The sequence below is a fragment of the Pan troglodytes genome, chromosome 16 (assembly GCF_028858775.2).
Source record: "Pan troglodytes isolate AG18354 chromosome 16, NHGRI_mPanTro3-v2.0_pri, whole genome shotgun sequence".
In the NCBI taxonomy this organism is placed as follows: Eukaryota; Metazoa; Chordata; class Mammalia; order Primates; family Hominidae; genus Pan; species Pan troglodytes.
In genome coordinates this window covers 49447521-49473419 of record NC_072414.2, presented here as the reverse complement: position 1 = coordinate 49473419, position 25899 = coordinate 49447521, and the positions used below count along the sequence as shown (strand labels likewise).

General features: G+C 40.8%; 1 protein-coding gene across 9 annotated transcripts in view; it reads right to left on the bottom strand.

The window, feature by feature from the left end:
- CGNL1 (cingulin like 1) overlaps positions 1–25899 on the bottom strand; it is a 174105-nt gene that overhangs the window by 89005 nt on the left and 59201 nt on the right. For 8 of the 9 annotated variants that reach the window (XM_009429214.5, XM_054666967.2, XM_054666968.1 and 5 more), the window contains exons 2-7: positions 21927–23543; positions 21056–21150; positions 19057–19162; positions 9949–10050; positions 9262–9410; positions 7733–7868 (exon numbers count right to left, since the gene is read on the bottom strand). In XM_009429214.5, the coding sequence (XP_009427489.1) occupies positions 7733–7868; positions 9262–9410; positions 9949–10050; positions 19057–19162; positions 21056–21150; positions 21927–23528 (2190 nt within the window). In that variant the 5' untranslated portion in view covers positions 23529–23543. Of the gene's footprint in view, positions 1–7732; positions 7869–9261; positions 9411–9948; positions 10051–19056; positions 19163–21055; positions 21151–21926; positions 23545–25899 lie in introns of those variants that run through there. The other variant, XM_016928278.3, reaches the window with a different exon arrangement.

Below are 25899 nucleotides of genomic sequence, written 5' to 3'. Positions count from 1 at the left end.
TCCCGCACACCTGTTTAGACCATTTCTTCCTCTCCCCCTGCATTTCTCAGAGGCCATCATTCCCTTGGATTCCTCTGTCTCTGCTTCTTGGAGATTTGATTGAATTTGAGGGAGAAAGGGGAAACTAATGTAAATTTCACTGCTTTGGGGAACACGTCTGTATCTTCCATCTCGTTTCACTTCTGTGCAGTGATCTGTTGCCCTTGCTCTTGCCCTGTGTGTGCTGTTGCTTCACGGGGGCACGCCAGCTGGCCTACCTTGCTTCATATCCCCTGGGACCCTGAGTGTGGTCAAACCCTTCATCCACATTCCTCGTACTCAGGACAACTTTGCCTGTTTTTCTTCTATCTCATTTGCCCATCTGAGCAGAGCACAATATTCATATTTTCCCCTTCTTAACTGCCAGGTATTAATGAGGAAGGTCACAAAGCTGGGGCAACAGGCTCCACTATAAATCACATTACCTGAGCCCAGTGTGTCCTGCCAAAGGCTCGGCATTCCTTTCCCTCCAACATCTTTGTCCCAGACCTTCTCAGTTTTCCAGCTCAGGACTCGCCCTCACAGACACCTTTGCTCTTCCCTCAGCCAGAGAGATGTGGGCATCTTGGCTCCCTCTCCACCTCAACCCCTCTCTGCACTCCAGGCCTTCTTCCACCCAGAGTCCCTCCACAGAGAATGCACTGTCCCCTGCCAGCCTGCTCCCAGTCTTCACTCCATCAGTTATTGACATGGTTTGCCTCTATGTCCTCACCCAAATCTCATCTTGAGTTATAATTCCCATAATTCCCACGTGTCGAGGGGGGGACACTGTGGGAGATGATTGGATCATGTGGATAGTTTTCCCCATGTTGTTCTTGTGATAGTGAGTTCTCATGAGATATGATGGTTTTATAAGGGGCTTTCCCCACTTCGCTCACTCTCTCTCCTGTTGCCTTGTGAAGAAGGTGCCTGCTTCCCCTTCTGCCATGAAGTTTCCTGAGGGCTCCCCAGCCATGCGGAACTGTGAGTCAATTAAACCTCCTTTGTTTATAAATTACCCAGTCTCAGGTAGTATCTTTACAGCAGTGTGAGAATGGACTAATACAGTTGTCTTTTCTTTCTGCCATTTTGTTCCTATCCATATTCTTGAATCTTGGCTACCTGCCAAACTTCACCACCAAAATGTCTGAAAGCATAATTTCTGTTCACTGCCTCTACTTCACAACTGCCCATTCACTCCTTAATCTCTTGCTATATGATTTTTGTCCCTGCTCTACCAAGACAGTCCCCTGCAAGGTCATTGTGACCTTTAATCATATCCGATGGCTTTTCCCAGTTGTCCATTTTCTTTACCCCTCTTTCATCCTCCCTTCCTGTCTCTCTAAGACGCCCTTCTTTCTTGTAATGCCAAGATAACACAGACTCCTGTTTTCTTCCCTCAGGCTGTTTCTTCTTTGATAATCTTTTCTGGCTTTTCACTCCCTCTTCCCAAAATCTATGATGATCTCCAAGATTGCAACTTTGCATTCTTTATTCTCTTTTAGCAAGCTCATTTTTGTTTTTCCAACTATTAATTCTATGTAAATGACTCCTAAACCTTTACCTCTTACCCTTCTCTGAGTTCAAACCTGCACTAACACATTCAAAGACCTGCTAGATGAACCCATCTGGATGTCCTGCGGCACCTCAGATTCAGTAAGATTACAATATCAAGAGAATTCATCATGCTCCTTCCTTCCTTCTTCCTTTGTTCTTTGCTCTTGTGAAAAGCACCACCTGCCCCCTCAGCACTCAAGCTCAGAAACTTGGCAGGACTTTGACTTTCTCTCGTCCTAGTCTCTCATAACCAAAAAGTTAGTTCTGCAACATCTTCAATCCTTTCTGTCACCTCCCTGGGTAAAGCCCTCCTCACCTCCTGTGCAGGTGGTTTACGATAACCACTCAGCTGTTCCCCGCATCCAGGCTCTCACCTACAGCCTCTATGGCAATCCATGCAGCATCTTCAGTCCGGAGTGCCCTTCTCCCTTCTCAGGCCCATCTCTCCCTGCCTTTCAGAAAATCTTTGAAGACCCAGATATGGTAAGACCTCCTCCAAGAGGTCTTCCTTGAATATCCCTCTTGAATACCCATCTCACTCTAGCTGTTCTTCTCACAGTACTTAACACTTTTTATTTTACATTCTATATATTTTAATCATTTTTCTCATCTGCATTTGACTCCCCTACTTATCCTTGTTGAAAGAAGGATACAGATCTGATTTCTTATATTTTTGATGCATAGATTAATATTGGGAGCACTTATCTGTTCAGATATAAATAAACAAGTGCAGTACAGCAGGTGTCTGGAGATGTCAGAATTCTAAACTCGTCAGTTATTTCACTTGTGGCTTCTGCATAAGAACACGACCTGTTTTCTTGGAACCCCTGGGGAATCAGAGGCATGGTTGCCACCTGGGGACCCAAGGCTTCAGAGATGATAAGCTATTTTCCATTCCAGAATTGTGTCTCTGATGAGGGAAGAAACATTTTATTGATTTAAGTATAACCGACAACGAGATCTCTTTCATTTTCTCTAGGACATGCACCTCCATCGAACCAGGGGAACCTCTACAATCCCAGGGTGGGGCTGCATTGCACAGACTAAGATTTTGCCCATCAAGAACCTAACTAGCAGGCATTGACAAGCTCAGATGAAATGTCAAGAGACCCATGCAGGTAACGAGGCCAGCTCTGGCTCTTTCAAAGCACCAAACACAGAGATCTTATGAAATTATACCCTGTCCTCGTATTTATCAAAGAGGACGCCCTGCTGCCGCTGCCCAGCCCCTTCTTAAGGAAGATCAGAGTCTCTCCTGAATTACTGTTGCTTCCGGCTACCCCCCAGGGCTTCCTGGAACCTCCTGCCAGAATCTTTAGTGCAGGCCCTGTGATTCTGACCCCTGTTTCCTGCTTTTACTCTCACACGTTTCTCAATTGTTTGGACGATAAGACAGTTCCTCTCCCCACACTTATGTTTTCCAGCATATCTCTATGTTTTGTGTTGCCTTTTGTGTGCTGCCGCCAATGCATGTCAAGACTGAGGTTTTTATGGTCCGTTCTGCAATGACATGCTGTTTTCTGTTGCTTAAGTGGACTGTGCAGCACAAATCCAATCAGATTACACCTCACCATATCACTTAGTAGCACTTGAAGTTTTCCAGAGTAGAGACTAAAAGGTAAACGATGTTTCAAAAACTTCACTCCATCACCTCGGGGCTTAATTATTTCAATCAAAGAAGGGAGAGAAAAATACATAAACTTCAAAATATAAGTATACATCCATTAGAGGTCAACTTGCCTCTCTATGGACTCCAGTTAAAGAAAACAAGAGAAAACTGGCTGTCTGGGAGTGGCGAGAGCTAGAAAAGTTGACTGTGTCTGGTCCTTATACATTGTAAGAACCGTGCTGAGCATTTCTAACAATCCAGAGAGATGGATATTCAAGGAGATGAAGATTACTATTGTTCATAAACGAATGAAGCTCTGAGATTCTAACATGCCTAAGACCACACAGCCTTATAAGCAGTAGAGTCAAGAATGGGACCCAGATGGGTCCTAATGCCCTTTCCCTTCACTATGGTCAGTACAGACCTGACCACAAAACCACATACTCAAGAAGGCTGAGAAGCAAGCAGTCACACTGGAGTTCATCTATTAGATGCTATTATGGTTTGGCTGCGTCCCCACCCAAATCTCATCTTGAATTGTATGTAGCTGCCATAATTCCCTCATGTTGAGGGAGGAGCCCAGTGGGAGATAATGGAACCATGGGGGCGGCTTCCCCCATACTGTTCTTGTGGTAGTGAGTAAGTCTCAGGAGATCTGATGATTTTATAAGGGGAAACCCCTGTCATTTCGCTCTCACACCTCTTGTTTGCCACCATGTGAGGGGTGCCTTTCACCCTCTGCCACGATTATGAGGCCTCCCTGGCCACATGGAACTGTGAGTCCATTAAATCCCTTTCTTGTGTAAGTTGCCCAGTCTCAGGTATGTCTTTATCAGCAGCATGAAAACAGCCTAGTACAGATGCCAACAAAACAGAGCACTGTGTTAGGCTGGAAGGCCCTTTAAGGAGGTCCACCTTCTTAAACTAAAGCAAAGAAAAACAACCAGAGCCTGAAGAGACAGGTAGAAGGAGATCTGAGAGAAAAAGGAACACACTATGAGACCAGCTGTTCTGCAGCAGCAGCAAGTGGCCACCCCACGACCATGCGCACTGAGAAACAGGCACCAGGATGTCGAGAACGGCAATGTATTTGCTCACAAAAAGCTCTACTTCACACACCACCTGTGCATGAGCGTGCCACATCAAAATGAGGAAGACACCAGTCTAGACCCTCTTTTGCATAAGTGCTTCCCAGAAGTTCCACAGGGTCCCTATCTCTGGCCCATGCTCACTGAAAGCATAAATAAAAGGTTTTATAGCAACGGTAGCTGACAAAGAATTCTGTCATTTTTTTGTTCCAGAAGGATGGCCGAGGAAGCATCACACGGCTGGTGAGAATCATGATATTTTTGGCTGCCTTTTTTATAAAAATTTGTAGAATGTTCAATAATATCATTACAAAAGAAGTTTTAGAGACATAATTTCTGAACACAATCTCTCCTCAGACCAATACAATTTTATAACCAGACTATTATAATGAGACTGAAGTACCTGTATCTTGGCAAATGCCAGGGATAAACCACCACAAGACTCTGCTGGAGTGAGGCCCATCTCTCAGCACCGCAGGCTCCCATCAAAGCAGACATTTGATAATTAGAAAACCCCACCATCGTGGCACTTAGCGAGCTGTCTCACGTTGACCTGTCACCCTTGGAATGGAAGGTAATGCATTCCTGACAGAGAAGTGGTGGAAACCTGTTCTATAATCATTTTTGTAACTTGAGCTGAAAAAAAAAAAATTTCAGAATCATCTATTTAACTAAGAATGACAAAGTCAACCCTTTGTTGGTCAATTTTATGGTTTACTCTAAGAAAGTATTTTCTACTATTTCTCCCTTCTTTTTTTTTTAAACTGTTTTATTTATTTATTTATTTTTTAAGTGAAAGCCAGTTTATTAGAGAAGAAACAAAAGAATGGCTACTCCATAGACAGAGCAGCCTATTCCTTCTTAATGTTACTTTACTGACTGCATACAGGGGTCCGATGTTATTTAACAAAATGTGACATATTAAAAGATATTTCATGCAAAATCTGGTCCATTATGCAGGACTTGCAAAACTTGGGCCTTCAACCTTTTTCAAACATTCAAAAGCATAAGTGTTTAATGCTCATTGTGTTAAGAGTTTGTTCCAAGCTAACTGCCATGGGAAACTTGGCCACAACTATACTTTGTTATCAAATTCCCCCAGGCCACTTTTTATTAAGATATGAAGAATAAATTGAAAGTGACAAGGAGACAGGGTCTATTTTACTAGTGATGTAGAAACCGTAGATCATAGTTTAAGTGTTGCTGACAAGTCAAAGGAAACTGATAAAAACAGAGGGTGATTTTCTGTAACAAGAGAAACCCACTTTGGCCTAGGGAGGCTAATTACACTCTAACTCATCTTGCAGAAAGGCAGCAGTAAATGATACAGTTCCTGTTGTGGGAAAGAGACAAACTACCTGTAAGCCAGCAACATCACGAACAGGTTTAAGAAAATATGTGCTACTGCCCACTCCTGTATCTCGCATTATCAGCCTCTGCCTGAACACATCACCAAAACAGTCTCATATCGTTATCCCATTATCAGTATAAATAAATCAATAAACTAATGATGTTCAGTTAATAGATACGCAGTATGGCATGTTTAAAGAGGAAAAGAAGTATGCAGTTCATTTCAGAATTATTCTCTTTTTTTAAAAATGGTGACATTTTTAAAGTAATTTAAATACGAAAAATTATTTATTCATTTGCTCTGTTGCTTGGCACTGTGCTAGATGTGAAATGGGGAAAGAAGCAAAGGTGATTGCTCTTGAATTAGCTGGCTAGCAGAAGAAAGATACAAAATATGTGCAAGGTCAACTGAGTTAAAATAGAGAAACTAAAAGGACAGGGGATATCAGGGGGCAACTCACAGTGACAGCTATCAGTTATTGCGGAAAATCAGCAACTTCAGAGACTTCCCAAGAGCTAAGATAACATCTTTCCCTTTTAGAACCAATAAAATGTCCACACAAGGAATCAAGAATATGACAATGTTTTATCTTCTATTTAAATTTGTTCATGAAGCTACACTTTTATTGAAAGCCATAAATTGTTCAGTGACATCATTTCTGAAAACTTATCCTTAGAAACAATTTTTAAAGTAGTACAAGTATAAATGTAAAAAATGTTCCCCACAATCTTTGTTTCAAAATTACAAAAAAGGGAAAAAAAATGTAGGAGAATGGTTAAATATATTGTGGTTTATCTTCTTAAAAATTAAATACAAAGAGCATAAAGTATAATAAGAAAGAACATTTTTGATATCTTAACTTTTAAAAGCAGGTATCAAAACTGTAGGGACATTATGATTGTCCTTATATTATATATACATGGGTAGATGAAACCTATCAATAGATAGGGAGGCAAAGAGATTATAGAAATAAAAATGGCTGCTTAGGTATTAGGAAAGTATGTGTACGTCCCCCCCTCCCCCTTTTTTCAATTTTCGTTTTATGTTGTTTTAATATTATTTCAGTGATAAATACATATATCTTCTTATCTTTGTAACTCTGAGCCCTGAGAGAAAACAGCACCATGAGAAGCAGTAATATACCAAGAATGTGGTGGGTTTTAAGGAATCATTTGATAAAAAGAGGAATCCCAGTTGGTAAGGAACAATGCTGAGGGCTTCTCAGGAGAAAAGGTCTGAATAGGGACAGAGAGATGGTCATATGTGGAGAAGAGGCAATCACCCTTCTCTGCCAATGTGGAAAATGGATTCATGAGAACTCCTGGGCTGGGTGACCAGAGTCACTCATCTCTGAGCTCCTGCCAGGTCATCGGGTGAAGAAAGGCTAAGTTCTAAAAAGTAGGACCTAAAATCTCTCCTGGGGAATTATTTCAAAACTGGAGGAGGAAAGGAGTGACAGAACAGTAGACAACTGAGACTTAAAGAGTGTTCCAGGGACTTCAGAGCCAGAAACTTCTAGCCCCAAGTAAAGGAGAGAGAAAACACCTAAGCCCAAAGAGGGAGAAAGTAGAAAATTAAATATTAACAAAGTACCTTTATGTTTTGACTTTTAATTTTTTTGGCTTTGTTCTAAATTGTTTATCACCTCTTTGTTGGGCTATTCCTACAAACCACACTTTTAAAGAAGTAGGTCCAAAACTATGCTAGAACACAGGTGATGATAATGTTACAGCAAATATCAAACACCTAAATGGGTGCAGAGATAAAAGTCCTGTCTTTTTCTGACCCTCAATTATACTTATTCCCTCTCCCAAAAATGTACATATTGAAAACCAACATTCTTGCTAATAATTTCATACATGTGTATCTAATACCTCAACAAGATAATAATCTAGAGAAGAGAGAATACATAATAAAAACCCATAATAATTAGCAAATGCCAAGCTGAGAGGAGAGAATCAAGCGCATCCACTGACTCACAGATCATAAGAGCACAGGTGGAGTAGGTGTGCACATCAGAAAGTGGCTTGCAGTCCACAAACCCTAGCCACTCCATCTTTCCAGGCAGGTGGGGCCTGTCTTATCACCTGACCCCACAGCCCTGCTTACCTCAATCAGAGCTCCCTTCTCCCTGTCCTCCGATCGCTTTGCACTGTCCAGTTCATCGTGCATTTCTGAGAGCTGGTCCTGGAGATCCCTGATCTCAGTCTGATGCTGCTCCCGTTCCATCTTCACCTGGAATAGCCTGGCAGGGAAGGAAGCCCATTAGACAGGCTCTTCTGGGCTCTGCTTATTTCCATCCAGTCTGATTTCTGATCTTCAGAGGGTTACACAAGTCTCTAAAGCCCCAAGGAGCCTCCCCATTCTCTGTTCTGCACTGAGCAAGGGATCACCAACCTGAAGAGGTGGCTGAGAAGAACTTAGGCTATGGTCTAATTGCTTACAAGAGGATAAATGAGAACTCAAACCAACAAAGCGGGTATGGTTATACGGAGACATTTTCTCCCCAAAAGGAGATGGTAGGGTACTAGAATTTGGATGCAGAAGATAAAGAAATGAAAAAGAAAAATTTCCCACTAAAGCCACCCCATCCTTCCACTGTCTACTATCCCAGTGTTCTAGACCAGGAGAGTTGGCAAATTATGGTCTGTGGGCCAGTTCAGCCCACTGCCTGTTAGTGTAAAGTTTTACTGGAACATGGTCATGCTCATTCATTTATGAGCAGCCATTTCATTTCACGATACAATGGCAGAGCTGAGTATGGGAAACAGACTATATGACCCACAAACCCTAAAATAATCACCACCTGATGAAAAAAAAGTTTACGAAACTCTGTCGTGAACCAAACTCACAACTACTATACCTTTTTATTTTGTAAAACTTTTACTATACCCTATATTTTCTGATTTTTTTCTTACTAAACTCTTTTCTGCAATTAGCCTCTATGATTGTTTTAAATGCAAAACACCACCATCAAAACTGCAAGGACAATCAAATGCTTTTATTATATAGTGTCCTCTTTTTCTTGAACTTCCCCCTAGATTTCATTCCCACTTGACTTTCCACTTAAGGCTTCTGTCGTGTCCACAGAACGTCATAGCACTGTTTATTCTCAGACCTTGGTTTTCGATTCCTTTGCCACAGCTTTTAATACAACACAACGGCAGGGGCATCTTGGACCTAACTTTCCTTCTCTGTAGACTCAGAGGAGGTATAAGCACCCATCACAAACACCAGCACCATCGAGGATAAAATGCACAGGCTGAGAGCTCACGGGGGCCACGTAACACATGCTTTTTAGAAGCTGGGCCCAGGCTCCTTGAACTCTGTCTTTCAGTATCAGCGCTCAGTGCTCCCTGCTTCCCACTTACCTGCTAGGAGGTCCACTTTAAGGACTGAAACTTTGTAACGCGTACTTCAAGGTGCACAAAGAATGTTAAGAATTACTAACCTTTTTGTTTATCAGTCTACATGTGTCGCCAGCTTCATAATTTTACAAAGATGAGAGGAAGAATAGGAAAAGCCAGCTGCCTTTATAAATATTTGGAAGGCTGGGTAGTATTAAATGGACAGAAAGTTTCTAGCTACATGTCATAGAGAACCTGGGAAGGGCAACAGGCTCTCAGCCCAGAACTTACTCCTCCAGATTCTTCCGGAGCTCCCCTTCACTTTCTTCCAGTCGTTGCTGCAATGTGGAGTTCTCCTCCACCTTTTCGTTGTGCTGGCTTCGGAGCTCTTCTAGGTTTGCTCTCATCCTCTCTCTCTCTTCTTTAATGTTCTGTTGATTCTAACAGGAATCAGTGTGATTTTAAAGTGCCTCCACTGTACATTAACGTAACCCCACAGAAGCCTACTTCTCAGCAAGCAGACTCCATACCTTTGCACTTACATTATTAAACAACTTAATCAAACTATATAATTAAGGCACAGGAGTTCTTAACTAGAAAGAACATCAAATATTTATATTTAATGAACTGTAATACTTGTAAAAGAAAACACAAACACAGCCAAACCTCATTCTGCTATTTCTATGATTTAGTTCAGATGTTTTATACACATTTAGTTTCCCATTGGCCTGCCTAAATCCAACAGGGTTTCTTTTACTCTGTCTAAGCAAACAGTCTCTATAGGCTTTGGTTACATTAAAAAAAAAATTCTTTGGACAGCAGCAGCCAAATACACAGGAATTTACTCAGTGATTAGAGGAATGTTTCTTTTGGGGGAAAAAAAAATGGCTTTCACTCTGGTTATCCCAATGCATGTAAAATATTCTTTATCAACCAAGACAGAAATGGAAAAAATAACATAAAGGAAAAACCAGATACCTTGACTTCCAGTTGAAGCTGTCTCTGAAGTTCAGCCACTTCTATGGTCAACTTGCTTTTCTGTTCCAATAGATCTTTGACTTCAGATGTGGAATTACAAGCCTATAATTAATTGCAAAGATACACTAATTTAAATGTTCAGGGTGCTTTATTTTAATTATCTTCCCCCTCCAAATATAATCAGTGCAGTAACAGATGAGGCATAACACTAAACATTTTAAGACCCAATTCAAACATCAACCCCTTCAGGGAACCTTCCCTGACTTGGTGGGCAGAGTTAATGTTACTGCCCACCTTGGGACTCCAGTGAACTTTATTCTACAGCATTTACCAATCACAGGTATTGTTTCATCAGGTATATCAACACTAGTCCAATATGACTAAAACTTGCATACATGGCATATTTGTTAGAAGTCCGTAATGTATTCTGTAGAATATTATAAAATAGCAATGCATTAAATTTAGGATAATAAAACTTAAAAAGCCTCTCCATAATAAATTCTATATTCCAGAGCATGGAAATCATTGGTTAGCAAAAAATCAGCAACAAAATATTTTTGTAAGTAAAGACATTCATTTTTTCTATTTTAATGGCAGAATACAGTTTAGCTTTAGTGTTTCTTAAGAGTGGTTTGAGAATTACTACATCAGGAGATTATGAACTTTTATGGGGCAGGGACCAGGTTTTATGCACCTCTGTATCTACAGAACCCAATGTATCTCATAAATTTAATCAAATCTCAGTAAATGATTGTTAGAATTCTGGTTTTGCCATGATAGAGTAGCAAATATCAGATTTACCCTCCCAGCAAAAACTATGAAAGCTAGACAAAAATATATAAAACAATTGTTGACAGGCACTGAAAAGCAAGCAACACAGAGTTATGATCCTTACAAAGGAAAAGACAGGAGGTAGCCCCACATTCACCCTGGGTTCTCCATGACTCCATTTCCAAACCACAGCACAGTAAAATTTTATAAGCACAGACAATGTCATTAGGAAATTGCAAATTAAAACAACAATGAGGCTGGGTGGGGCGGCTCATGCAGTAATCCCAGCACTTTGGGAGGCCGAGGCAGAAGGATCACCTGAGGTCAGGAGTCTGAGACCAGCCTGGCCAACGTGGTGAAACCCCATCTCTGCTAAAAATACAAAAATTAGCCGGGCGTGGTGGCACACGTCTGTAGTCCCAGCTACTCAGGAGGCTGAGGCAGAAGAATCACTTGAACCCACGAAGTGGAGGTTGCAGTGAGCCAAGATCATGCTACTGCACTCCAGACTGGGTGACAGGGCAAGACTCCATCTCAAAAAACAAACAGACAAACCAACGAGATACCAATATATACGAATTAGGATGGCCAAAATTCAAAACACTGGCAACACCAAATGGTGGCAAGGATGTGGAGTAACAGAAACTCATTCTTTGCTTGTGGGAATGCAACATGATACAGATAATTTAGAAAATGGTATGGTTGTTTCCTACAAAACTAAACATGCTCTCACCATACAACCCAGAAGCTGCCCTCTGGGTGTTTACCCAAATTAGTTGAAGTCTCATGTCCACACAAAAACCTGTACATGAACGTTTAAAGCAGCCTTATTCATAACTAACAAAACTTGGAAGCAATCAAGATGCCCTTAAAAGGTGAATGTATAAATTGTGGTATATCAGACAATGGAATATTAATACTCAATACTAAAATGAAATGAACTACCAATCCATCAAAACGCATGGGAAAAAAAGCACACTACTAAGGGAAATGAGCCAAACTGAAAAGGTGATATACTGTGTGATTCCAACTATAGAACACTCCAGAAAAAATAAAACCATGGAAACCATAAAAAGATTACGGGTTGCCAGAGGTTAGGGGAGAGAAAGGAACAAACAGGCAGAACACACAGGATTTTTAGGGCAGTGAAACTATTCTCTATGATACTAAATGATAGATACATGTCATTGTTCATTTGTCAGAAGCCTGTAGAATGTGCAACACCAAGAGTGAACACTAACGTAAACTATGGACGTCTTTGAGTGATAATGATGTGCCAGTGTAGGTCCCCTGATTGTGAGAGGTGCGCTCCATGCTATAGGATGCTAACAGTGGTGGAGGGCATATGTGGGGACAGGACAGTAAACGGGAACTGTCTGCACTTTCCACTCAATTTTGCTGAGAACCTAAAACTATTCTGAAAAATAAGGTTTGTTAATTTAAGTGAGAAAAGTGTCCAGAGTGGTGACTCACTGATGAAAGAAACAGAGATTAGAGTTTAGAGATGGTAAGCAACAGGGATTTCAAGGTCAGGGTATGAGAGAGGAGAGAGGTCCACAGAAGAAGTTCCAAGAACCTACAATAAATACTCCCTGGATTCTTGGATGATATCCTAAGCTGTATATGAGCAGAGCAAGAGTTCAAGAGGACTGCAGAGAAGAGCTATTAGGAGGCAAAGAACCCAACAGAAACTTCACAGGTTGCCCAATGCTAGGGAGACACTAGGGTTCCAACTCAACCAAAATAGAGAAACCTTGGTGGACATTCTGGCATTCATTTGAAATCCAAGAAAGGAACATGGGTCATGTCTTAGGAGTAAGGGCAAAAACCTAAATAGACACTCTCTAATAATGCCTAGAACAACCAACCATATAGAATCAAGGTAATCTGTAAGTAATTTAACTGTCTGTCAAAACAAAACTTAACATTCTTCAGGGGGAGATAACACATTCCAGAACATCTATAACTCATCACCCACTCGGTCTAGCATACAATTAAAAAAAAAAATCCTTAGACATGCAAAAAAGTAGGAAGAACTAACCAATAACTAAATAAAATAGACAACAGACATAGAGATGACCCAGATGTTAAAGTTAACAGATAAGGACTCCAAATTAACTATAACTAATATTTTAAAAATAGAAACAATTATGGACAAAGGGTTTTTATTTTTTTATTTTTTTCTTTTGAGACAGAGTCTTGCTCTGTCACCCAGGCTGGAGTGCAATGGCCAGATCTTGGCTCACTGCAACCTCTATCTTCTGGGTTCAAACAATTCTCCTGCCTCAGCCTCCCAAATAGCTGGGGTTACAGGTGCACACCATCACACCTGGCTAATTTTGTATTTTTAGTAGAGACAGGGTTTCACCATGTTGGCCAGGATGATCTGGAACTCCTGATCTCAGGTGATCCACCCACCTTGGCCTCCCAAAGTTCTGGGATTACAGGCATGAACCACCGTGCCTGGCCCTTTTTGTTTAAATCAAGTTCCAGAGATAGATTCTATAAAAATATAACCAAGTAGACATTCTAAAACAGCAGTACACAATATCTGAAAGTTAAGAACTCACTGGATCACAGCTCACTGTAATCTCAAACTTCTAAGCTCAAGTGATCCTCCTACCTCAGCCTCCTGAGCAGTTATGACTACAAGCATGAGCCACCATGCCTGGCAATTTTTAAATATGGTTTTTGTAGAGATGGGATCTCACTATGTTGCTCAGGCTGGTCTCAAACTCCTGGTCTCAAACAATCCTCCCACCTCGGCCTCCCAAACTCCCAGGATTACAGGCATGAACCACTGCACCTGGCCAAAGAAAAGTTCTTAAAAGAACCATCCTTTAAATGAAGGATGAAGAAAAACATTCTTTTAAAGACATCTTAAAAGAAAAAGTCTTAAAGTAAGATTGACGTAGCCAGAAAACAAGACTAATGAATTTGAAAGGTCAATAGAAAATATCCAGAATATCTGATGCCCCAAACATACAACATACATACACACACACACACACACACACACACACACACACACACACACGAAAAGAGAGAGAATAGAGCACAAGAGATATGAGGAACACCATCAAAATTTCTAAGATACATGTAATTGGAGTCTGAGAAGAGCTGGGAGAGACCGAATGTGAAAGAAGCAATATTCAAAGAAATAATAGCCAAGAATTTTTCAAATCTGATGAACCTATCAAGTCGAGAGCTCATTGAACCCCAAGAAAAATAAATAAAAGAAAAACCACTCTTAGGCACGTCATAGTCAAAATCTAACAATTGACAATAAAGATAAAATATTAAAAGCACCCAGAGGGAAAAGACACATCACTTTCAAGAGAATAACACTAAGAATGATGGCTGGCTTTCCGATGGAGCCAACTGAGGTCAAAAGACGAATAATGTCTTTAAATTCATGAAGCAAAACAATACTTGCCACACTAGAGTTCCTCAAAACTGAGAGTGAATGACAGCTATTCTCAAACAATGCCCACAAAAAGTACTACAGGATATTAAAAAAATAGTTCTCCAGGCTGAAGGAAACCAGTCCGAGATGGAAACCCAAAAGTACAGAAAGGAATGAACAGCACTGGAAAGGGACTACATCTAAATGAAAGATGTGCGAGACCTCTCTAACAAAAATGATGGAACGCTGCTGAGAGACGCTAAGACATAAATAAGTGGGGACAAAGTTCATGTTCACAAATAAGAACACCAATAACATTAAGACGTCAGTTCCACCAAATTTATCTATGCATTTGGTATAATCCCAATCAAAATTCCTAGAGGCTTTTCTTGGTGGAAGCTGACAAGCTGATAAAAGTTTATATGGAAAGGCAAAAGACCTAGAATAGCTAAGATAATCTCGGAGAAGAATAAAGCTACCATATCTGAAGGCTTACTAAAGTTGCAGTATTTAAACTGTACGATAGTAGTGCAAGGAGAGACAAGTAGATCAAAGTAATGGAAAAGAGTCTAAGTATTACAGAGGATATAGCCACTGGAACTGGCATGCTGCACTACCAGGAGTGTAAATTGTTTCAGTCACTGTGTAAAATCATTTGGGAACATTTAAGAGTTAAAAGTACACCTAATTTACAACCCACAAATTATACTCTTAGATATATTCTCAAGAGAAATGAGTGAGTGTGTTTACAAAGAAAAAAAAAAGACAGTAATGTTCAGTTTGGCATTATACCTAGCAGCTAAATACCAGAAATGACCACTAAGAGTATACACTATGTTGACTGATTACAACAGAAAACTACATTTCAATACAAAATAGCCACCAGTATATGCAACATTAATGAATCTTGCTGACATAATGTTGAGGAAATGAAGCCGGACACACGAGAATACTTATTATAATACAAATTGTAAAATTTTGTTTATGTAAAATTCAAGAAAGGCAAAACTACTCTAGGTGATAGAAGTCACGATATGATCACCCCCAGAAGGAAGGGGTACAATTTATGGGGAAGGAACACAGGAAACCCAGGAAACCTGGGTGATGGGAGTGTTCTATATCTTGATCTAGATGGTATTTGCATGGAAGCAAACCTACGTTAAAAAGTCAATGAACTGTATAGATGGAATTTGTGTAATTTACTTTATATAAGTTGTACCCCAATAAAACAATATAAAAACAGATATTTGTTGAAGACTTATCTGTTTGCTAAGTTATACCCAAAGCCCCTGCCTCTGTGTTCCCAAGACCCTTTATACATATATTTGTTACAGTGTAATCTACATTACACTAGAGATTATTGCTCAGTCACCGCCAGTGAGATTCCATCCCTCTCTGCATAGCCTGTATGCAAGTAGTAAATAAGTGTATGTTAGCTAAATTGGCTTTCTCCTTTTAGACGTTACATTTCCATAATGAAGAGGGATCTGATTGAAGAGAGTCTATTACGAAATATTATCTCTCTGATCTGAGTATGAATATTAATGGATCTTTTTTTCTTCTTCTTCTTCCATGAAAATAACATGATGATTCTCTCAAAAGGATTTGGCTAAAATCCTACAGTAAAGTGGTTAGAAAACTACAAATAGCTGAGGGGAAGAAATAAAAGTAGGACTCAAAGCTAGAAACGGCGGCATCTTGGCTCACACATCCCTGAATCCAGGTGCAAGTTGTGTGTGATAAACTTGGAATGAGGTACTTCCCTACCTACTCCTGTGAAGATGATTAGAAACACAAACACACAACTTCCAATTTTCTTAGGCAAAATAACAATCCATTTTAGAAACAGAAATCCAACCCAATGAGGGAAAGTATACATTGTTCTTTCCCATACAAAACCTCTACCTGCTTTGCTGTTTTCCAGTATGGTCTCTGTCCCTAAGGGAGAGGGTTCTTACATTCTCCCCTAATCACTTAAGAGACACCGCAAAGATAAAACTCTAAAACCTTTGCCAGCAAGTAATCAGATTCCAAACCTAAGAGGGAGGGAAGAGGAGTAGGAAAACGTGGCAATTAAACAGTCATGGAGCTGTAATAGGAACCTGAAGTCTAAAAGTCTTGGTTCATTTTCTCATCATCTCTTGATTTGGCAGCTTCTTTTGTTGTTGTTTTTAAGAGACAATGACTCATTCTGTCACCCAGGCTGGAGTACAGTGGCACAATCATAGCTCACTGCAGCCTCCACCTCCTGGTCTCAAGTGACTTCTGCCTCAGCTTTCTGAGTAGCTGGGGCTACAGGCATGTGCCACCTCACCTGGCTAATTTTTTAATTTTTCTAGAGACAGGGTCTCACTACATTGCCCAGGCTGGTCTCAAACTCTTGGCCTCAAGAAACCCTCCCTCCACAGCCTCCCAAACTGCCGGGGTTACAGCTATGAGGGACCACACCTAGACAGGCATTAGCTTTTTATTGGTCTCTCTTCCTCTAATCTTACCTCTCTCCAAAAGCCACAAAAGGAATAAACTTTCACAAACACAATGGTATTCACATCTGCTTAAAATCCAACAATGGTAACCCATCCCCTTCCCAGCCCGAAATGGAAACTTCTTACATAACTTCCAACTTCCAAGGTCCTTGCTACCAGGCTCTTCCTCAGCCCATCCTGGCTCTGTGTTCTCACTACACTAAATTCCCTCTCAACATGGCAAACCCGTGCCTCTTTATATTTGTCTGTGCTGTTCACTTAACCTAGAACACCCCAGCTTCCCTTCTTCTCACAAATAATTCTATGATCTCTTGAGGCACCATTAGTGTCACTGTCCCTAGAAGGGCTACCCTGACTTACCCAGTTCAGGCTGTTCACCCCTAGTCTGTGACCCACAAGGACAATCTCAACATCAAGGCCAAAGACTGCGCTCACTCTAAGAACAAACAGGTATAATTTACGAGTTAAACACATGCCTAACTCACAACTCAGCAATTTTACTTCTAGGTATATTCTCAAGAGAAATGAGTGAATGTGTTTACTCCCCTCCCCAAACAAGTACAATAATGTTCACAGTAGCTTTATTCCTAATAGCCCCAAACCAGAAATGTACACCAAGAATACACACTATGTTATACAGATACAATGGAAAACTACATTTCGATACAAAAAAAACTACGAGTACATGCAACACTAATGAATCTTGATGATATAATGTTGAGGAAATGCAGCTACACACACAAGAATACATACTGTGAAAATTTATATAAAAGTCAAGAAAGGCAAAACGACTCTAGGTGATAGAAGTCAGGATATGATTACCTCCAGAAGAAAGGGGTGTAACTGATGGGGGAAGAAACCCAGGAAACCTGGGTGATGGGAGTGTTCTGCATCTTGATCTGGATGATATTTGCATGGATGCAAAGCTATGTTAAAAATTCAATGAACTGTACAGATACAATTTGTGTAATTTACTTAAGTTATACCCCAATAAAACAATATAAAAAGGATATTTGTTGAAGACTCATCTGTTTGCTAAGTTATACCCAAAGCCCCTGTGTTCAAGACCCTTTATATTGCTCTATAACAGCCGGTGAGATTCCAACCCACACTCCCTGCATAGCCTGTACGCAGGTATACAAAAAAACAAGAATCGTGTTGATAATTTGGACTTCAGAGTTTTAGCAAAAAAAGTACTGGACTGACTTTAAGAACTATGTAGAGCTCCTCAAGGCTATGTATATGCACGGACTATGGTGTAAAGACTCCCCAGTGGGAATTGCGTATGTGTGTGTACGGCATTGTTCTATTTGAGGCCAGAGCAGCAGTCATGGGTTAGCTGAGTGCTGGGGGAATAACAAGTAGTAAAAATGGTAGGTTGATGCCTAAAATTATCCCCTGTATCTACGCTTCCCAAGTTAGAAAGAAGCTACAGGCAAGTTTCCTGTTACCTGCCTCCAGGTATCTTCCTCTTTCCTTCCCATGCAGAATTCCCCTGGGAGGGGAAAGGAAGATGGACAAGCAAGAAATGAGTTCCACACAAGGCGGTGGAAGATTGAGGAACAAGTGTTTAGCCGTACTCTCTTACCAGTGGCTTCCTTCCAGGGCACCAGGTGTGTCTGACATAGAGTAGTTGTTTATCAAATGTGAGAGGGCTCCTTCCTTAACCAAAAAAATCTCTATGTCCCCACTCAAATTCAGCACAATCAATCAGACAGGCAGTTATTTAAAAACTAACTTGGCACCACTGGGCTCTTTCCTGTCCCCTGCACCACAGCTGATCAGTGTCACCAGTCTCTAGTCCCATTCTCTTTCACACCTGAAGCTCCAGAGCTTGGGTCCAAGCCTGTTCACACTTACCTTCCATGTTTGCCTATGACAATGCTAGTCTTCCTATTCTTATTTTCCTCTTCTAAATCTCACCACCTGTTTGTATCATCCTGTTATAGTCTATGTATTTTTAAATAAAATATCTTTAAACTTTTCTGGAAAAAAGGCTGGGAAAGGCCAAGCATGGTGGCTTACGCCTGTAATCCTAGCACTTTGGGAGGCCAACGTGAGTGGACTGCTTGAGCCCAGAAGTTCGAGACCAGCCTGAGCAACATGGTGAAACCCTCACCCTACTAAAAACACAAAAATTAGCTGGGTGTGGTGGCACATGCCTGTAGTTCCAGCTGCTTGGGAGGCTGAGGTAGGAGGATGGCTTGAGCTCAGGAGGCAGAGGTTGCAGTGAGCCAAGATCATACCACTGCACTCCAGCCAGGGTGACAGAGACTCTGTCTCAATAAAATGTTGCTGCAACATGTAAAACATGAAGAGTACTCCTCACTACTCAGGCAACTTCCCACTTACTGCTATAAACAAACATACAGACTGAAGAAACAGCAAGTTGTTTACCACATTCCATGCTAAATGCACTCTACAAAATACAAAACTTCCATTTACTTGGTTATTTCCTTGGGCGCTCCCAGCTGCTCGAGACTTTAAGGTCTGGATTTTCTCAAAGACCAAGTTGACTTTCCTTTTAGTAGCATCGTCATTATCAGTGCTTCTGAAAAAGGGACAGCAGAGAAAACAATGAGGGACACAACCACTGGTCTCAGAACAATTTATATGTCATGACACACACACAACAGGTCCTTTAAGGAGATAATTTGCAGGAGCTGTGAATTAATTAAAGCCTCAGATAAAATCAGTGTGAGAGTAGGATGGATGGTGTCTTTTTTTTTTTTTTCAAATAAATGATGTGTTACCACTCAATTTGGGACAGGGTTCCCGCTTGCAAATACGTGAGAGGGACATAAACACATCCTCAGTAAGCTTGGAGAAGACATCCAGTGAACATTTAGTAATTTGTTGTTTGATCCAAATGCTCATGTCCATTCCAAAAAGAATTCTCCTTTTCTTTGAAGTGCGTATGTGTATATCTCTCTCACACACACAAACATGCTGTACATCTGAATCTTACACTAAGAATGATCTACAATGATCTTAATTTGTTTAACCTATGTTTAAAAAAATAAAACCCCTAAGCCAAGATTACCAACATGGCAGCCCTTTGTCTGGGCTTTCACAGGTAACACTGAGATACTAAGTTTTATTAACTTCTACCACACTGTCAGCAATTAGAAGAAAAAGATTTAAAATAAACTTCCTTCAACAGGCACCTCCCACCAAAGTCTGTCTTACCAATGTCTCAATAAATCATGTGCCAAAAAATACATACATAAAAGAATTTAATGAATTTTGGCCAGGTGCGGTGGCTCATGTCTGTCATCTCGGCACTTTGGGAGGCAGATGCTGGTGGATCACTGGAGGTCAGGAGTTTGAGATTATCCTTGCCAATATGATGAAACTGTGTCTCTACTAAAAATACAAAAATTAGCCAGACATGGTGGCGCACACCTATAATCCCAGCTACTCAGGTGGTTGAGGCAGGAGAATCTCTTGAACCTGGGAGGTGGGGGTTGCAGTGAGCCAAGATCATGCCACCGCATTCCAGAGTGGATGACAGAGTGAGACTCTGTCCCAAAAAAAAAAAAAAAAAAAAAATAATGAATTTTAAAAGTCAAGATTTCTTCTACCTTAATCTTAACATGGTAAAGTCTTCCACAGGGAGATACTAATAACCAGTTCTTAGCTAGATTAATCTTTCGGGTTACTTTTTTTTCCCCCCTTTCAAAAGATCCCCTGTCTTATATTTTGAGCCTTACTATGTTGTTAGCTCTAAAACTGACAAATAATTGTAAGGCACAATACAAAAATATACAGTATTTTGATACCAATGAGGATTTGCCAAGTGGCTGGTTTTCAGTCATGTAGGCTGTAAAGCTTTTTTTTTTCTCCTTCCTCTTAATCATATCTGTTGAGAGAACTGAAACAGAAACTTCAAATTCCTTGCTCAAGTTCCAGCACAGTTAGTATCTAAGTAAGGGCTGAAACCCTGATTATTCCACCTCAACCACCAAGATAAGCATGGAAAGCACTGCTTTTAAATGACTCACACATGCTTTAAAAATAATGGAAGCAGGGGCTCTTGGCCATTGTTAACTCTGGGGAGGGGAGGTGTTTTTATTTGTGACTTCTAAAGGACTACCACATTGCATGGAAGAACTCAAGGTGATGGCGGACTCCATTCAAACCTGAAGAGTAGACACTCCTCCTATCTTTGAATTTGCTTTTGAAATAGTAAAGGGTCACTTTAAAAATGTATTCATTTTAATTTTTAAAGTATGGTGTCCTTTCCTACACACCCCTCCCAAAGCCCCCACCCCATACCACACAAGACAAATGCCGTCACGAAAACCCCAGCCATTGAGTTTTAACCCTCCAACGGCTGGCACAGGGCAAGAAAGGAAGGTAACCATTAAGGCCTCGGAAAAGGAAATTAAGAGTCCCACCAGAAACAACAATACTTTGCTCTTTCAGAGGGAAAATCACTAACCCTTCTTTGAGGTAATTGTAGAGAATCTGCTTAGCTGTCTCCTCATTGGTTTGCTGAGTGAGCTCTTGCTGGCCCTTTAAGAGATCCGGTGTGGCCTGGAACATAAGGCCTGTTGTTAGACCATGAAGATGAAGTTCCCAGAGGCTTCCAAACACCAAACAATTCCTCCAGTGAGCATCCTTCTTAGAGCCAGTTACAACATTTACCAGCTTCATAATCTTGGGGAAGTTACTTAACTTCTCCTCGCCTCAATTTTCTCACCTGTAAATTGAGGTTAATAGGTACTACCTGCACAGGGTTGGTGCAATCCTGTAATATATAACAAATAGTGCCTAGCACTTAGCTACTTTTTTTTTTTTACCATTTTATCAATATCATTATTTTTTATTGTTACTATCAAAACACTAAATGTGCCACTTAGATTCTCACTTGACAATTAACCTAAAGGAAAATTAACCTAATTTTTCAGGCTAGAAATTAACCCAGTCACTCAATTTTATGAGGAAAATTAATATATCTACACAAACCTAACTATTCAGCCTCTGTGTAGAAACAAATTCTGCATACTTTCAGATTTCACGCATACACAAACAGAACAATTGAGCCTCTCTGTAGCGTCTGCCAAGTTACTTTACAGAGAGATCACAATGGGAATCCAGCTGAACTTCAAAGAACCCAGAAAACTATACAACTGGCAGTAGGACATCGTCAGTAGGACACAATTGATTCCTGAAACAGATCAGCTCTGTGATTCCTGATACAAGATTGAGGATGTGTAATTCCTATGGCCTCCTGCAGCATGAGTACATCATTAGATTATTTAAAAGGAAGAGAAAAAAAAACAAACAAACAGGAATGGCACTAGTGTTACCTGAGTATTTGAGGCCGAAGGAAATGTCTTCACGGAAATTTTCTTGGCACCAGAATCAGGCGAAGTTGCTGCTGCCCGGTTCTGTAACATCAGCGTAGCGGTGGCTGTTTTCACCTCCTCCTCCTTTTTACTCTGTGCACCAAGGGAGGGCGCACGGATCACTGTACTTTCCTGACTACCTTTGGTTTCCCGAACTTTCCCATCTATGTTCGGCTGGGGAGGACTGGAGTGGGCACATGAAGCCCCGTGCGCTGCTCCCTGCAGCTTTGCAAAGGTGCGGCCCACGCTCTGTTTCCCACGGCGCTCCTGAGACAGTGGCCGCTGCGGGCACACCTGGGAAGGCCGGAGGAGGTGTTCGCTTGACTTGCCCAAGTTCCTACTGAATTCAATCAGGTACTCCGAGTTCCCTTGGAGGCCAAAAGGAAAGGCGCTATCCACGCTTCTGGATCTTTTCCTGTCATCTGGATTAATTCTGTTTCGCTTCCCAGACCTTCCTCTTCTCTGAAGCCCAGGTTTTTGATCAAATTTTTCAATTAACTGATCCACACCAGGAATTGATCCTGTATCAATATCCCGTCCAGTTCCTGGCAGGAAGGGAATATACCTTCTGTTTTCATGACGATTGACGTTGTCGGCATGGATGGCACATTCCTGATCATCCAGTAAAAATCTGTACAAAGAGTTGGCTGACGTGGGAGTTGTGGATGATGAGGAGGACCTCCGGGACCGAGCTCCATCCAGGACGGGTCCCGCTGAATCCTGTCGCCGGAAGGGAAGAACATCTGGCCTGGTTTTCTTGATTTCAGGGTGGGCATGTGGGCTGTGGGCAGTCAGGGGCCTCCCGCTAGTGAAAAGGGCCTCCTCTCCCACCCTCTCCTTGGTGCAGCTCTGAACGTTTACACACACTGAGGTCTGCTTTTTGGGGTCCTCTATGACCACGGAGCTGCATAAACGAATAGCTGTAACACCAGATTTGGCCGGGTCTTCCAAGGAGGGACTGGTAGGCTGGGAATTGCTAGGTTTGGGAAAGCAAGTCCAAGGCTTCTTATTGTTGATGCCTTCTTCTGTCAACGTTTTTAGCCAATTACTCTCAGAAGGCTGGTGATTTTGTAAGTTCAACTCATTCTTTTCAGGGTCATAGGGTTGCAAAAGCTCTGGATGCCTCTGAAAGTTCAGCAGGTGAGATGGCTTCACAGACCCGTCTTTGCGATCTAGAACTCCATTCTTGCCCTCATGGAGCAGGGGCTGTTTCAGGTTTCTTATTGGGCTAGGCTGGGCGTATGGGTTTTCTGGAAGTGGAAGTTCTTCACTGTTCTCCTTTGGCACAGAACCATTGCTGGAATGTAGAGGCAGGTTATTTATCACTGGAGGTGGAAAGGGTGGCCCATTTTCAGAAAACGATGTGCCTGCTAGGCACCGTTCTGTGTTATTCAGGACAATATAGGGGTGACCATCAATTCCCTGGACCCGAATACTGACACCGTAGGAGCCTGCCTTGGAGTTCTGGGAACTCCTTGATTTTTGGGTATCATCACTTGCGAGTCTCAGATGGACCCCATATTCCTGCTGCACATGTTGATATTCACCGAAATACAGCTCCATGGTTCACTGTTCCAGCTACCAGGGAGAGATGGGGTAAAAAGAGGACATTAGGTTAGAATTACATCTGTTTAAATGAAGACTGAAATAATTAGGAAGGGGAAACTTCAAAGTTCAAAGAAAACAAGACATTTTAAACAGCAAAGACACCTCAGAACCAAGTGCTGAAGGGCAGCCCTCTGGTGACCCAGCAGGACTTTCTGGATGCCCTTCAGCCCACGTGGCCACTGAGTTTGTCACCACTGGGTTTGAACCCTGGCCTGAGGGCAGACAACCCGTGTAATGACCTGACACTTTTGGCGTAGCTTCATTATTCTGACTTTGTTATTCTGTTTTGGGCTGTTCTGGTTGCCTTTTTTTTTTTTTTTTTTTTTTTTTTTTTTTGCTGTTTAGTTGGTTTCCTGAAACTTTATGCTGTTTATTTTTAACCAATAGGATGTTCCAGTTACCAGCATTTGAGAATTAGGTACTTTTCCATGAAAATAATTAAGAGCTAAGGAATTCCGACGCTCACCATTTTTCTTTGTTACTGTGCAGTTCATTTTCCTCTCAAAACACTTTCAGCCTTTTTTACCCACAATCTTGCTGTAAAATCTTTAACACTACTATTTGAATATAATGTTTCCAACACTTTTACCATAAGGAATCAGTTGTTTGTGAGACTGACAGTGAAATTAAATGATTATAAATCATTTTCAATCTTTTCTTCTTAGCAAAAAAGTTCAATAGCATATTGATCTGGAAAATATTATTTAAAAAATGAAGAACACTCAGGGCTCTGTGTTTTGTGATGGGTCCTGATGCCAAGAATAGTTGCCGTTGCCTTTCTGGTGTGTGGCCAACCTTGCCAGATGACTGCAGAGAGCTCACCAAGCAGGATGCTCACCCTGCCTCACACTCCGAGGTTCCTCACCAGAAATTCACTTCTAACACTTTGCAAAACAGCAATGGCAAAGGGACTCCAGGAAGAACAGTAGCAACTGGTCACAAATAACAGTTGTCTTTTTTTTCTTCCCCATTTTTGAGAGACTTTTTGAGTTTTCTTTCTATTTTAGAGTCAATCTACTAGCACATTTTCCAAGAAAATCATCTATTCCATCCAATTTTCAAATTTATTTGCAGAATTTGGGTAGGATAAATCATTTATTATCTAATGTTGTGTTTTCTTCTATTTCTTGATTACACTGGTAGAATATATATGTGTATGTATTTTTTTAAATTGTTTCCCTAAAGAACTAGCTCCTGGATTTATCAAGCATTTTTTTCTTTAATTTTCAACTTTACTGAGTTCTAGTTTGATTTTTATTATTTCCTTCCACTTTCCTTTGTTTTATTTTGTTGTTCTATTTCTAACTCCTTGACTTGGATGCTTTACTTGTTTATTTTCATTCTTTAATCACATAAATTGTGGTTTGTAACTATGTCACTTAAAAATTATGTCAGTTCCTACTAATAGACTCCCCACATAGCAGCTTAAGACAGGAACTTTTCCCCAGAGATAGGAAGTCTAGGACTGAAAGAGACCCTGGGATAAGGAGCACCCCTTCTATCTTTCCACTCATCTGTCTTTAACATATGATTAAAGATAGCTTATGATTATGATTACAAGATAGCTGATCCAGCATCACATAGCCCAAAAGCTTAGGCCAAGTGACTCAACCTTCTTTTTAAATAGCTTTCCTGGAATCCCCACCTAACAATAATCCCTTATATCTTATTAGTGAGCACTTAATCATATGGCCACCCCCAGCCTCAAGGGAGATTGGAAAATAGGGTACTTAAGCTGGTCATCAACATGCAACAAAATCAATGTTCTGTTAGTAAAAAGAGAGAGGAGAATGGACTTTAGAAAGGCAGCAAACAGTTTCCACCACAGTAATGTTTCTATTACTATTTTCTAGATAGTTTCTGTTTGGGGTTTTGATTTCTGCTTTGACCCAAGATTTGATTCTGAGAAAGTTGTTGCATATGTAGTATTTTGTTGCTGTGCTGTTCTTGTTTGGAGGGTCTTTATTTGTAAATGTTGCTAATCTCTAACTGTATTGTGGTCAGAAAATGAAGTCTCTACCATTTCTTCCTTTTTAAATATATTGAGCTTCCCTCTGTGAGCAAATATACGGAAAATGTTTGTCAATGCTTCACGGGTACTAGGTGTAGTCTCCATTTTAAGGGATAACATTCAAAATCTATCCATCTGTACAACCTTAATAATTATGTTGTTTGGCTCTAGCACATCTTTACTTGTTTTGTCTCTCTGTTCTGTCTTGGGGCTTTCTGAATATATTCAGTTTCCTACTAGTAGCATAGTGTTGTCAGTTTTGCTTGGTGATAATTCTTTTAAATCTCAAACATTTTAGATACTATCATTTACCAC